At 43.8% G+C, this 14,848-nt stretch overlaps 1 protein-coding gene and 1 pseudogene across 1 annotated transcript in view; both read right to left on the bottom strand.

Annotated features, from left to right (window-relative positions):
- Nucleotides 1-204: 204 nt before the first annotated feature.
- Nucleotides 205-4,881, bottom strand: LOC135541679 (WD repeat, SAM and U-box domain-containing protein 1-like; annotated as a pseudogene).
- A 4,854-nt stretch (nucleotides 4,882-9,735) lies between these two features.
- The window catches only part of LOC135542569 (bromodomain adjacent to zinc finger domain protein 2B-like), a 72,936-nt gene continuing 67,823 nt past the window's right edge, over nucleotides 9,736-14,848 (bottom strand). The window contains 8 exon segments of the mRNA XM_064969652.1: nucleotides 9,736-11,233; nucleotides 11,399-11,542; nucleotides 11,754-12,097; nucleotides 12,339-12,485; nucleotides 12,702-12,837; nucleotides 13,183-13,511; nucleotides 13,756-13,916; nucleotides 14,585-14,740. Of these exon segments, the coding sequence (XP_064825724.1) occupies nucleotides 11,077-11,233; nucleotides 11,399-11,542; nucleotides 11,754-12,097; nucleotides 12,339-12,485; nucleotides 12,702-12,837; nucleotides 13,183-13,511; nucleotides 13,756-13,916; nucleotides 14,585-14,740 (1,574 nt within the window). The 3' untranslated portion in view covers nucleotides 9,736-11,076.

Genomic DNA, 14,848 nt, shown 5'->3' with positions numbered 1-14,848 from the left:
AGTTGAGCAGAGAAAAGTACAGAGAGATTATTGATGAAATCCTGCTCCAGAGCACTCAGGACCTGACTGGGGCAAAGAGGATCTGCAGAGAAGAATGGCAGAAACTCCACAAATACAGGTGTGCAAAGCTTGTAGTTTCATACCCAGATCGAGACTGTAATTTCTGCCAAAGGTACTTCAACAAAAGTAAAAAGGTCTGAATACTTGTAAATGTGATAGGTTTTTATTTTCTTATACATTTGCAAAAATGTCTAACCTGTTTTTGCTTGTCATTATGGGGTATTGTGTGTAGATTGAGGAGGGGAAAAAAACAAACATTTAATTTAAATAATAAGGCTGTAACATAACAAAATGTGGAAAAAGTCAAGGGGTCTGAATACTTTCCCGAATGTACTATCATCATCAATGAAATGGTTTGAGCTAAAGCAGCAGAGTAGAACAAGGTCAACAAGCATGCGTTTGAGAATATATATATTTTAAGAATGTCTCATCAGCTATAAATATTTACATTATAAAAATAGTTTCATCCCAACAGATGTGTGAGAGTGCAGACACAGTGAGGGGTTGAATCGAAGCTCTGTGTGGTCAACCTGAAAACATCATTTATAGCTTTATGTACTATGAGCCTACTTTTGGTCAGAAGTTAACTGAGGGATAGACCATCTTTAGATTGAAAAGGGATGTAGGGACACGCTTGCATCCCTCTTTCTCACTGGCTGGTCATCCAGCGTCCAATAGCCATCTTCAGGGTTCGGTTTGGGGTCAGATGTGTTGTCCGTAAGGGCAGGATGGTCATGGGGCTGGAACGATTCTTGGTTGTGATCCAGCTCTCAATCGCTTCCCTCTCATAGGAGTACCCATCTGTTCAGAAGAAAAAGTAGACAAGATGGATAGTGTGTTTTGCATCCTTTAAAGACACGCCACTGTATTACAAAAAATGTTGTAGCATTTCAATAGATATCTAAAAAAGGCACAACCAGACAGACAGATTGCCATGGGGGTGTCCCACCTGCAGCAATAACAGGGTCCCTCATCAGCTCTCTGGTGATTGGACAGAGGAACTCATCAGGAACACCGGTACACCCCCCCCCCCCCTCTCTCTCTTCAGCTCCCCCACCTTCCTCAGGACCATACTGCACAGCCCCACAGACTCTACAGTACACCAACAGGAAACAACCAGGCAGAGTTAAGGGAAAATGGTACATTGGCCAACGGAGCTTGCATCATTTGTGGACGTGATATCCTGGCTTGAACACACTGCGTACATGACCCATTTCCTGGTCACCATGGAGACTACAGTAAAGTGAGGTCAGTGTGTGTGTTAGACACACAAAAAAAAACAAAAAGAGCCCTCCATCAGGAAGACAACAGCCTGGCATGGTGCCATTTCTCACTCTCAGAGACAGTAGAGAGACACCCATGTCTACTAAGAGATTCATCTCTTTTGGAGAACACGGCTGTTTGGTTACCATGGTTGCTATAGGCATGAGAGACCAACAACAGACCGACACCGACCACCTCACAGAGAAAAAGTTGGGAAAACTGGCTTTCCTCACTAGGGTGAAAGATCTGTATTTAAAAAGAGAAGACATACAGATCCACCAAAATCTGGTAAGTCACATTTTCAGATGGATTTTGGAATTGTTTCAGACAGAAATGGTATTCGGTGTGTACCATTTTATATGTTACATGATATGTATTTTTGGATGAGTAATTGTGTTATGTAATGGGGCAGAAATCTTAAAGCAGAATACACATGACCTAATCTAATGCTGTACAGTTCAAATGTATGTAATCCTGAGGAAATCTCATTAACATTCATTCCTCAATGTCCACCGTGTTTTTCATTTGTCCCTCCCCCTACTTAAAACAATATTCCAGTCTGAGTATGCGATGACGCTCTGTTTCCAGCTACTGTACAAAATGTTGACCGCAGATACCAGACTGACAAGTAGGTAATGTGTAGAATATGATAATGCACAATTAGCTGCATGATAATGCATGTTATTATGATAATGTGTCTAGTCGATGGTGTGATGTGCCGTCCCCACCTATGTTGAGTTCTGAGGCCAGTGTCTCCTTGGTCTGACGAGCTCAGCTCCATCTATGTCGTTTGCCTTGAAGTTCTCCACCAGCGTCTCCAGCCCCTCCTCACACGCCCTCCTCTGACCAATCACTGACCAGAAGTCTGCAGTGACCCGGCAACTTTCTGCCTGATCGGTCGGGAAACAGAAAGTGACCGCACATTAGTATCTCTCAATGACATGCTGTTACTGTAGTTAATTTGTAATCCATCATAAGTTTCTATAGTGCTTTTTAGTCACTTTCCCCAGCTCCGCATGAGAATGTTGCAGTTTCAACTGGATAACAAGATGTGAAAAATGTAGTACAATACATAGAGCACAGTAAGACTCCGCATAAAAAAATTGAAAAAATACCATTGTCAACTAAAACGATGAACATGAATGTATTTACAGTCATTGAATTGCAAGCCTTTTATTGACAAGCCTCTCTTAGAAAGAGCTGTGCATAGGTTCTTGGAAAGGTGTCAGGTGAGAGGAGGAAAGGAAGAAAGCATTGTGAGCCTATACAACTACTGGGTGAACAAAACATTATGAACACCTGCTCTTTCCATATCATAACCTGATGAATCCCTGATGAATTGAGGCTGTTCTGAGGGCAAACGGGGGGGGGGATGCAACTCAATATTAGGAAGGTGTTTTTAATGTTTTGTACAGTGTGTACACTAATACAGTGAATACACGTGAAAATAGAAAAGCAACTCAGTTCTCTCCAGGCAGTGCTTCAAGGAAAAAGTCGCCTGGAAACACAACAGGCTATGAAAGACTCAGCCATATTAGCAGAAGGCATTATCACCTGGGTGCTCAATAAAGCCCTCTTTGATAGCAGTGGGACTCCTAGGTTTCACAGAGACCCTCCATCCCTCACTGCTTTCAATGAGCAGATGGGAAGTGAGTGGTGCAGATGAGGGAGAAAATGTATGACTCACCAGGTAAAGATTAGCCTTTTCCCCCCCTATGAACCATGCAGAGAGAGGGATGGTGATTGGCAGAATAAAAAAATAAAAACATAATTAAGCCATAGTCAATAAAGAAGAGCTTATGCAAAAACAGCACATAATCACCAGGCTGTCATCACCATTAAGTCAACAGGATCTTTGTTTACATGAGAAAATAGTGAAACAGTACGTAGGAACCCCACACCGTGACTCAGAATGCTAATGCCATTCTTAATGCCAATAACACTGGCAGCTTGTCAATACACCTATTTTAGACTTCTGTCCATCTGTGTGTGTGTGTGTTACCCACCATGGCCACTGTGTCTGTCCTCTACTCTCCATATATTGACAGTCTTGTCCATAGAAACCGTGGCGATCAGGGGTGTGCTGGGAGAGAAGGTGCACGGCGTCACGTACCTACAGCAAAGGATCATGGGAGGGAGGATGGAAAGGTACATTTTTTTTAAAGTAGGCTATTCGAAGAAGGCCGTTGAGATGTGACGATGTCCCCAAGGGTAAGAAGGAAGATTACCTCTCGAGTTGGTTCAATGTATCGAGCAAAGCCCCCTGGCTCTGAAAAAGCAACAACACTCAAGTTCAGATGGGCGGTGTTCATGGGTTTCTGTGTGGAACATTAACATGGGGAGTTAAACTGAAATGACATCTACGGTAATGAAAAGAGCTTGAGTGTCTTACAGCATCATGTGACTGTTTTGTCCACTGAGCTGCAACAGAAAAGACCATGGTAAAAAAGCAACACACTTCTCCCCCTTGTGGCCAGTTGGAGTAAATGTACAACTTTATCTTGACCAACTGTGAGAGCGCTTTGCCTTAGATCACCTACGGGCAGACTTACCCAGACACAAGCAGCTGTTCGTCTGCAGAGAAAGCACAGGAGAGCACCGGGGGAGACCGGTCGGTCAGGATGTGCAGCAGCTGCATCTTACAACCTACGGGCCAGAGGAGACGGATGGACGACACCCTCAGATCATTCATTGTGAACACACATCCACCACATCCACATATGCACACAGTTCGACGTTAAACAGGGCATTTGCATAACCATAGCGTGTGGTCAACGTACTGCCTGTGTTGGACCTAGAGACGGTCCATACCTTCAGCGTGCGGCCTTGTCCACAGGAGGCCCGGCGGAACGCTACCCCACCGTTACCTGAGGGACGGGAACAAATTAATCAAACACCTGTCTCAACAAATTCCCATATATGGAGACTCCAAGATAGCCTGGTCCCAGATCAAAATGTTGTGCTGTATAGACAACTCCTACGATCATTGTCATGTTTGTACAAACAGATCTGGGAACAGGCCAAACTCAAAGATAGAGGGAGGAAAATATCATCATCATCACCACCACCACCACTGAGGATCTTGGGGCCAAAGCAGTAGCAGGTGACCCCCGAGTCTTGATTGTTCTTCTCTGCATGGAGCTGGTTCATGTCCAGGTCCCACAGCCTGAGGTCCCCATACGTAGATTCAGTGACAAACATCTGGCCACAGGGGTTGAAGGGGCAGGCCACCACAGTGGTGTCATTCACTGTTGACAAATAATCATTTAAGAACACTTTGCAAGAGACAACACATAACATCAGTCTGCAGAGGCCAGCAAAGCCTCACTTGATATAGGCAACACCTGCAGGCCTATTTATGCTTCGATAACATGGAGATAAACGATATCAATCCATCAAGTTCACCTGTGCAAAGTTTTTGTAGGGAAACCCCAAAGCCCTAAAGTGCCATCAGACACCTCCAAAACCAGGTGTGAAGAGTCGGGGCAAGAAGGCACACACCCTGACAGGGTTCCTACCCGGATGCTCCAGCACTGCCTTTATCTCACCGGTGTCCATTGACTACACAACTGTTGAACACGAGGCTAAATACTTACCACAGGCGCTGAAGCGACAACTGTGGACGCCATAGCCGTGGCCAGAGAGTGGGGATTATGGGACTTCGGGAAAAGTCTTGGGTGTTGTAAATTCGTAAGGTTTTGTCAGCTGAACAGGTGGGCAGCAGTGTCGGCGAGAAGGCGCACCAGTTGACATCGTCGATGGTCTTGCAGGGGGCAGATCAGCTGGTCTGCCCCCTGAGTTGGTCTTGATGAATCCCTTTGACAATAGAATAGAACTATTAACTGTGTGACATTACAATGATTACAAGATAGCTAGCTAGACTCGTTGTTATCCAAACAGCTTGCCACACCTGGAAACCATCTGAAGTTGCCAGAGCAGAGAGGTTGTAATCGCATATGCATTTTAGCAAATAGGCTACTTACTACCCTCTGGGGAAAAAACGGTTTGAATCAATTGTTTTCCACGTCATTTCAAGCCCAAAAAAACTGTGATGACGTTGAATCAACGTGGAAAACTAATTGGATTTGCAAAAAGTAATCAAAGTAAGGGATTTTTGTATTGTTTCTTTAAGCTAAATCCAATGATATGGTGAAAGGTTTTGTTGAATTCACATTGGTTGACAACTCAACCAAATGTCAATCAAAACTATACGTTGAACTGAGGTCTGTGCACAGTGGGTAGTTTGTAGCGAGCAGACCCAGCACCTTACGCTTGCTTACAGCTGCACTACAGGGTCGGACAGGCTTCGCAGAGCTGGCGCGTGATATGGCTCAGAAAACTTACCTCAACTCAGGGATGAGAAAGAACTTGATTTGAAGCTTTGAATCAATTATCCCATTATCCCAACTGTTACACTGACAAGATTGAACGACTGCTAGTTTTCCCAGAAAACTGCACTTTTTGTCCTCATGCTAAATAGCAGTTGCCACATCAGCCATTTTGGAATGGCAGTGTCAGCCAATCAGCTCATTTTTTGTTCAGCGCAATGTGCCATTCCATAATGGCTGCTGTAGCCAATAAAACTGAACTCCACAAATTACGTTGCGCACCTAGTGAAACTAGTTTCAGACCCAAAGACTAGCCCACAATTACACACGATATTGTGGGCAAGTCTTTTGGGTGTTGAAATCAGTAGTTTGTTTTATAAAAGGGCAGTTTTTCAAAAACTAGCAGTCTTTCAATCTTCTCTGTGTAACATTTGGGAGTATTCGAAGTACAACTTATCCTTGGAATTAGATGTGTTTTTATTTAAAGCTGCAATATGTCACTTTTTGGGTGAGCCAACCAAATTCACATCGTAATGTGAGTTATAGATCTATCATTCTCATTGAAAGCAAGTCTAATAAGCAGTAGAGCTGTTCTGTGCACTAGTTCTGTGCTTCCCGGTCTTAAGTTTCGTTTTTGCATCTTTTACTTTCGGTATTGTACACCAGCTTTAAAACAGCTGAAAATACAATTTTTGTTTATTGAAAATATATTTCACAGCAGTTTAGATGGTAAAATGATTATCTACACTATACTTGCCTTTTATGACCCATAAATTGGTATTTGGCGAACTCTTCGACATTTTAGCAACCAGAAATGGCGGAGTGATTTAAGCATAGCGCACCTTCATGCAAACGGCCTGTCCGACCCTGTAGTGCAGCTTTAGTTATAAGCAAGCATAAGGTGTCGGATCTGCTGGCTAGCTAGTTAACTAACCATTTAGCTAGTCTAGCTGTTCGCGCAACAGCATCACTATATGCTCCTGTTGTTTAGTTTGTATTATAACAAATACGTGTAAATACAAAGCCAGTATTATTTTATATTCTAACTAAAGTGGGATGTGTTTATTTTCTTACCTCTTTGTGAGTCTATGTTCATTGTTTACTTCCTGGTCATGCACGCTGTCATATGGTCAGCTGACCATGATGGCCTTCCCCCAAACTTCAGTGCGTTCAAGACAACTGGGAACTCGTGACAAAACGAGCTCTGATTTGGAAAAGTAGTTTTGAACGGTCATCCTCAGAATTCCAAGTTGGGAACTCGGGCCTCTTTCGAGAGCTTCGACTAAACAACCTTAAGATCACTGACGCAATGATTTGACCTCGTTTTTATCCGAGTTCCCATTTATCTTGAACGCACCATGTGGCGAGTAGGTGTGTCGAAATGGACAGGGAATCAGCTAATTGTGCAGATTTGCTACCACTCAAGAAATACATTTAAAAAAACAATCAAACCCGTCTAACGTAAAGCAGAGCGCTTTCGACACACCCACTACTTTCCACACGCCCACTACTTTAATTTCGACACACCCACTCGCTCATACTCACGACGCAATTTTGGGATGCTGCTTCGTCCCCTTCTCGAAGTATGAACCATGGAGCTTGCAACCTGCAGTAATAAAAACCGGAAATGAGTTCGTTCAGCCATTCCCATGTGGGAAAATTCATGGGAAGGAATATGGTTTTGAGATTAACGTCGAAAATATGGTCTGAGGTTAAACACAGGTTTAGGGGGGGATCTTATACATTTTGTTCTATGAGATAATATCAGTCAGTTAATGTGAACTTTATGAATTATGAAGCCTTTTATGTGCGTTGTGATTTTTTTGTTTGCATAAATGCTTAAAATGATCTCATAGAACAAAGCACATGAGATAGTTTATCCAAAAACCATATAAAAGCTCTATTAATTTTCTCATAGGCTTTGTCCAACGAATCAATGGCTGAGTTAGTGCCTACAAAAATATTCCATTACTATTTCTTTCTATTGACGGTGTCAGAGGAAGGCCCTAAAAATGGTCAAAGACTCCAGTCACCCAAGTCATATACCCATAGCCGCATTCACGTGCTCGTCTTAACTCTGAAATTTCCGACTTGCTAATTGGTTGGGCATGTGTATAACTACGACTAGTTAACAAGTCGGAAATGTCAGAGCCAGTACAGAGAGGTTCCAAACAAACCTCTTTATCGATGATAAATGTTGATATTTTGGAAAAACATAGGCATCGTCGGCATATAAGTGAATATAATATTCCAGAGGGCTATTTTGCCCCCCCCCCCCCCCCCCCCAGTGCCTTAGACCCCTGCGGCACTCGGGAGCCCTAAGTGTTGGGAGCCCCCAGGTGTCCAATAGCGAATTGAATAGCTTGATGGTCCATGTTATTACTATATGTGTTAACATAGGCCTCGTAGGCCTAGTTATAGAGAAAACACATACAAAAATAGGTATTTTGAATTAGAGGTGGTTATTAATCATGTTTCACCCAAGCACTCTTCGGAGGAAGGCCATGTCCCTGGCACAAAAAAGTTAGAGAAACGCAGAAAGAAACCATGTTGCCTTGCCTTGAAAGCAGTGTAAGCAGTTAGAGGCCAGTTATGGACCTAAGCCACTGGAGGCTACTGAGGGGAGGACGGAGCAAATGGAATGGCATCAAGCACATGGAAACCATGTGTTTGATGTATTTTATACCATTCAACTTATTCCACTGAATTCATTACCATGAGCCAGTGCACCACAATTAAGGTTCCAGTGACCTAAACTCAGACACTCATGAAAATACGAAAGTTATTGTCTATCAAAGAATGTCCTTTTGGCCATAAAAAAATGTAGTTATACAAATGGATAGATCGATTTTATTCAATTTGTCATTTTTGTTAGTGAGATTGGAAGGTTGGGGGTTCGATCCCTGGTCAAGTCCAAAACAATGACTCTAAAATTGGGACCTGATGCCTCTCTACTTGGCACTCAGCATTAAGGAGATGGATTGGAGGGAAGGCCCTGCAACAGAATAGCAACCTGTCCAGGGGGTGTACTTGTACATCAAGTAGCTTCATACAAAGGCTTACTTGTCCAAGGTTACTAACTTAAATGAGTAGTTTATGATTTTTTTCACTTGTTGTTACATGGTTCCCCACCCTGTAAGTAGTCTATGGGCCAGGAGAAATTGTAATCCATGGTTCGGTTGTCTTTAAACAGCCACTACAAACGTAGCTAACTTTAGCCATCACTAGCTAAAAATCAATGGAAGGGTGAGGGCCTTATGATCCCTGTGACCAAAATAACCTGAAATCAACTCCATATTTGGTTTGATGTTCACATTCCCCTGTCACTACCATTGATTGCTTAAAAATAATTGTCGTTTCTTTTTGACCATTGTCATGGAAAGCTATTACAGTAAGTTACTTAATTGTTCCCCAGAAATGATTTGATATTGAGATAAAAATGACTGCATTGGGCCTTTAAAAATGCAGGAAATGCGTTATCAATTTTTTTTTTTTTAATCTGGAGGACCACCCATCAATCATGTCCAAACAACATTAAACCCATTCACAATGACAGCAAACTGAAAGTTCTCCTTGTAGGCTACCCTTTCATGTTTTGACAGATCTAAAAATGACTCGATCTCCAAAGTCTAGATTCTAATCTAAACCCTATTAGTCATTATCATATACTCATAGGCTAGATGTATCAAATTATTTTATATTTGTGTGAACAAAAGGGCTAGTAGAAGTAGGTGATTTGAGGGGCCAAAATAGGCCCTAAATTGAATAGGTACTACATTAATGTGCAACCCAAAAGCATAGCAAAACTACAAAGGTATTCTCCTCCCCACTCAAATCAACCAAATTAAAATGGCATGATTCATGACACAGGGTAGGTAGAAGAGGGAAAATAACACACCCAGAGTGAAACTAGGTCGAAAAACATCCAAAATAGGCCCTAAATTGAATAGGTACTACATTCATGTGCTACCCAAAAGCATTGCAAATCTAAAATGGTATTCTCTTCCCCACTCACATCATCCAAATTAAAATTGCATGTCTCATGACACAGGCTAGAGGGAAAATAACACACCCAGAGTGAAACTAGGTTGAAAAACATCCTTTAATAGGTCCGTGCCACACACTAGTGAAAAATAAAGCTCCTACAAAAAGAATGATACTTTTTTTCCACAATATCTTAAATAAAGTAACTTCAAGTACTCTGACTTGGGTACAAAAAACTCTAGCTGCCTCCATTAGGCCACGACACACAGCAAGATTCAAACACAGTGGTTACAAATGGCCTTACGTCCTCTGTACTGTGGCAAGGCAGATGTGGGGAAATGTTTCATGGAAAAAAAAGACCAAAAAAATACTTAAACGTCGTTTGTTTTTCTCTTTCTGTATGGAGAGGAAAGATTACTGTGTCACTGTCAGACTTTGGAGGCCATGTTGGATTTAAATTATATAAAAATAATGTCATCATAAAAATGGAAAAACCCCAAAAATTATATCCCCTACGCCCCTGTTGGAAGGGTAGGCACTACCAAGATTAAGGATACCACAGTGTTTGCAGAGGATATGTATATATTGTACAAACAATATTTATAATGTTTTTTTTTAATCACTTTCACTAAAATAGAATAGAATGCTACAATCATTCTAAGGCATAAACAATATCTGATATTTTAAACAATTCGTTCCAAACAAGACTTGAATATTGACATTAATAAACAGTATATATACATGTATCACCATTGTCTGACTGTTTTTCTGCAATTTTTGTAATTAAATGCAGTTGTACAGTTTTAACGTAATGATTACAGTCCTCTGGTTCCCAAAAGCATAGAACAGTGTAAACAGCAATTTTTTTTCTTGGCTTTGTTTCATATTTGGGAAAAAAATCTAATAAAAGTCAAACACAAAGATAGACATTCCTTTCGATTCAAAGCAGTTGAGCTGATTCTTCCTTTTCATAGAAAATGATGTGGACCTTTTTTATTTTATTTATTGATTCATAAATAATTATTAAAAAATTAAATACATTCACTATAATACGATTAAATAAAAAATAAAACGTCTATTTACAAGTAGTGGAAAGTATTCTACCGCAGATGCATCTTGGGTGGTTGAGCAGGATGAGGATTCAGTGCAATGATCTTGAACAGGAAATGGTATTGCACTAAGACACCCGGTTGACATTGTGTGGGACTCTTTGGGTGTTTGGATCCCTGTTGTACTGTAGCAACACTAGCATTACAAGTCTGTCTGTTGACATTTCACTTTAACTGCCCCGGGTTCGTCCCAAAGTACAGAGGGACCAGCATCATCATCTTGTCATTCCCAAAACGTGGTGCCTCTGCTATGAAATGTCAAATAGAACTTTACTTGAGGTCTGGTTCGAGACAGTGATGATGATCGGTAAAACAACATCCAAATTGATGGATTAGTTTATTTGATTGAGAAGCTCTGTCCATCTCTTATCAAAGAACTTCCTCATGTTGTGTCCCGCTCGCCCAATGTCTGAATTGTCTTCATTAAACTTTTCACAGTTATCAAAAACCAGGTTGACGTCAATAATGAAAGTCTCCAGATTCTGATACCTGAAACGAGAGGAACAGATCATTTTGAGTAAATGAGTAAAACACTCAATTGTTATGTTATCTTTTCCTGGTTACGTGACTAGATCAGCAAAAAAACTCTGGGTTAGTCATAGTGTGACTACTAGGGAGTGGATAGTAACTGTGTCATATTAATAGTGAACTCACTGGCTGCTGACGAGCTTCTCTCTGATGGTGGCGAAGTCCATGGGCTTCTTGATGACCTTCCTGTAACCAGGGATCCCCTTGGTGTTGACGGGGTTGAGGAAGGGCCAGGCATCCTGGTGACGCTCCAACTCAGCCAGGAGCACCCTGCAGAAGAGAACACACACACAGACACACGTCACAAAGGGAATGTTAACAGTACATTGGAACCTTCAATTATTTAAAAGAGGCTGAACGCAATGCCCCAGGCAAATACATTTACAACCCGCATCTACATTTCCATCAGCAACTCACTGATTAAAGTGCTGATACTTGTGCTTAGAAAATGACTCAAAGGTTTAATTTTGTAGTACGGTACCTGCACAAACCCAGATCTCTGTTGTTGTCTCTGGCTGTCTTGGCTCTCTTCACACACACCACAGGGCTCTCCTGACTGGGTGACTGAGGTGTGGGCGGTTCCTTGGACAGGGCGGGGCTCTCCTCTCCTTTCCTCTTCCTGCTGGGGGGCTCTTTCGCTCCTCCTCCTTTCTTCGGGGTGCCGCTGGCGCTCGCCGAGTCGTCCTCTGACACCTCCACGTTACCGTTACTGTTGCCGGCCTGCTTCCCGTTCCGCTTGGCCTCGGCAGCGGTGGGTTTCTTCCCGCTTCCACCCGCCACCGGTTTGCTGGGTGGCTTCTTGTTCTTGGGAGACGGGCCGCTTGCCTGAGGGGAGAGGGGAGGAGGACAAAGATTCATGCAGATGTACTTACAAAGCAATGGCACTTAGCATATCGTGTACACAGTGTTGTTGAATGACCTACTTTGAAATAATATATGATATGAAAATGACAGTTACATGATGTACTTTGAAATAATGTACATGCCTGATATGTATGGCTGACACACTTCTACAGTAAGGTAGGATATGTAAATGTTGAATAGTTGCCGGGACAGTTTGGGTCACCTTGGATATGCAGGCGGGGCAGTACCAGTCCCCCTCGGGGATGGTGGTGATCTTGGGTTTGTGACAGTACGTGTGGCAGCCTTTGTCACAGCCGTCACACAGCAGGAGCAGGTCCTCGTTGTCACCCTTCCTGCAGATCTGACAGTACTGAAAGCAGGCAACACAGTGTCACCTCAAACCCAAGGGATGGATTACGAATCAACATTTACCAAGATTTACATTGGAACCCATTCCCTAAGGGACTTGAAATGGCCTTGGGATTCAAATGCTCTCCAATGACACACAGTATTCACTTCCCTTAGTATTCACTTCCCTAACATATTGAAATTCCATGCCAGCCAGCTACAGTCGTTGAGCTTTTACCACTTTCATGATGGACCTCTCCCAGGCGATGGACTTCTGGAGCTGCTGGAGACACATGGCCAGCTGGGCGGCACTGCGGACGTCGCCCAGGGCCTTCCTCCACACCTTCATCCCATGGGCCACCTCCTCCTCGCCCCTGTGGAAGGCAACGCAGATGTCAGAGGGATGGACGCATACAAACAGGAAACATACAAATATGACACCTATGCATATGCCGGGAGAGGAGGAAAAATAATGGTGGGGGGGGGGGGCGAGGTGGATGATTACTGACGCATAACACCATGCAGACGGCCAGAAAAAGTAAACGGGAAAAAACATTCACCACCCTGTGAGTCAACCCCAAACCAGGAGACGACCATAAAATAAAATACACAATAAAAAAGAGGCGAAAGCAAAAAGAGGACAGCATAGGTAGATGTGTTTTTGACAAATGACACAGGAAAAGCACACAGAAGTGTTGAATGCTGAGTGGATGACCTACCCTTCCCTGTCAGCACTACTGGAGGGAGCGGGGACAGTGACGGTACCGATAGCCCCCACATTATCCAGCCTGATCTGAATGGTGGTACCTAAGGGGCTTCTCAGGTACCTCCTCTCGATGTTCCTCTCCAGGTCCGCCAGCCGCGTCACCGCTATGTCCAGAGGGTTGTCCGCGTGACGCACCACGCCGCCCGCCTTGTGGTCCGCCTTGTCCTCCGGTTGGTCTTTGTCGCCAGCGCCGCCCGCCGCTGGTTGGTGTTTGGGGAGGGGCTTGTGCTCGTGGTAGACCAGGTCCTCCCTCTCTGATTGGGGCTCGGGGTACATCCAGCCCTGCGCAGAGAATGTTGGGTAATGCAGTCTTTAGGTTCAAACTCCTACGGTCTTAAATAACAACCTATTCCCTGGCCACTGTCACTAGATCTTGGTTAACATTTAGACTTGAAAAGGTTAGCAAGTGGCCCCCGCTACTATTCACTACTTTCAAACAGAGGCCTATATTTTCTCCAATGGATAAAGGATAAGAGCTATAATAAAAGGAAGCTTCTCATTTGTTGATGTCGTTGTTGTTGTTTACCTTCACCTGCAGGCTGGCGGTGGTGACCTTCCTCTCCAGCTCCTCCACCTGCTGCAGCACAGCAATGTCCATCTCCATGGCCTGCTCCTCCACACACCACCCCCGCACTGACTCCACACTCACCTGGCTCTCCTCCAGCTCACACAGCTCTATCATGGCCGCTGCAGATTGGGGAGGCGGGACGGCATTAGAGACCAGTCATACACTCCATAGACGCCGCATACATATTATTCGCACATCAGACCCAACACCCACGGCCTTGCTTTTGTCGCTCGATACTCCCTCCCCAACGCAACTACAAAACCACACACACTCTTACCACACACGCACACACACACACGCACACAAGCACACGCACACAACACACACACACACACACACCCACACACACACACACAGAGATTAAGAATTCAATATCCAGACACAAAGAGCTGTTCAATCAGAAACCATGTGAACGTTTACAAATCTGGCTTTGATGTCAGACTCATATTGAGCAGTCAGTCATGCGTCATGTACCAAATGTCAACTCATTGTGAAGCGCAGGTGCTTGGAGTGCTGCTCAGTAGGGGTAGAACCACTCGGGGCTGTCATAACACAGTGCTCAATCAGACTCCAACGCAAAAGTCTTTGTGAAAGTCTGGGCTTGCCAGTCGGAGTGCTGCTCAGTTTCACTGACACAAAATCAAAGCTACTTTATTCATCGGGATCTGTTGGCTACATCTACTCTGTAAAGGCTATGCGGATTGCTAAAGATTGGGTAAGTGAGGGACTTACCAGCCAACCAACTGAGTGACCTACCGCCTGTGTTCGTGTCTGAATTAGTACTCACCGTCTCGGTGCTTGGTGCAGACCTGTGGGATGAGCTCCATGTATTTGTGCACCTGTCGGTGCAGGACCTTCTCTCTGACTCCCCGGCTGTGGAGGGACTCCACCAGGGAGCGCAGCTCTTCAATGTCTGACACCCGCCACCAGCCTGACAGCATCTCTGAGCACACACACACACACACACACACACCACACACCACACACCACACACCACACACACACACACACCATACACACACACACCACACACACACCACACAACACACAC

This window comes from Oncorhynchus masou, chromosome 6, assembly GCF_036934945.1.
Source record: "Oncorhynchus masou masou isolate Uvic2021 chromosome 6, UVic_Omas_1.1, whole genome shotgun sequence".
Classification (NCBI taxonomy): domain Eukaryota; kingdom Metazoa; phylum Chordata; class Actinopteri; order Salmoniformes; family Salmonidae; genus Oncorhynchus; species Oncorhynchus masou.
The sequence above is the reverse complement of the archived record's forward strand: the minus strand, read 5'-3'. Positions and strand labels throughout refer to the sequence as shown.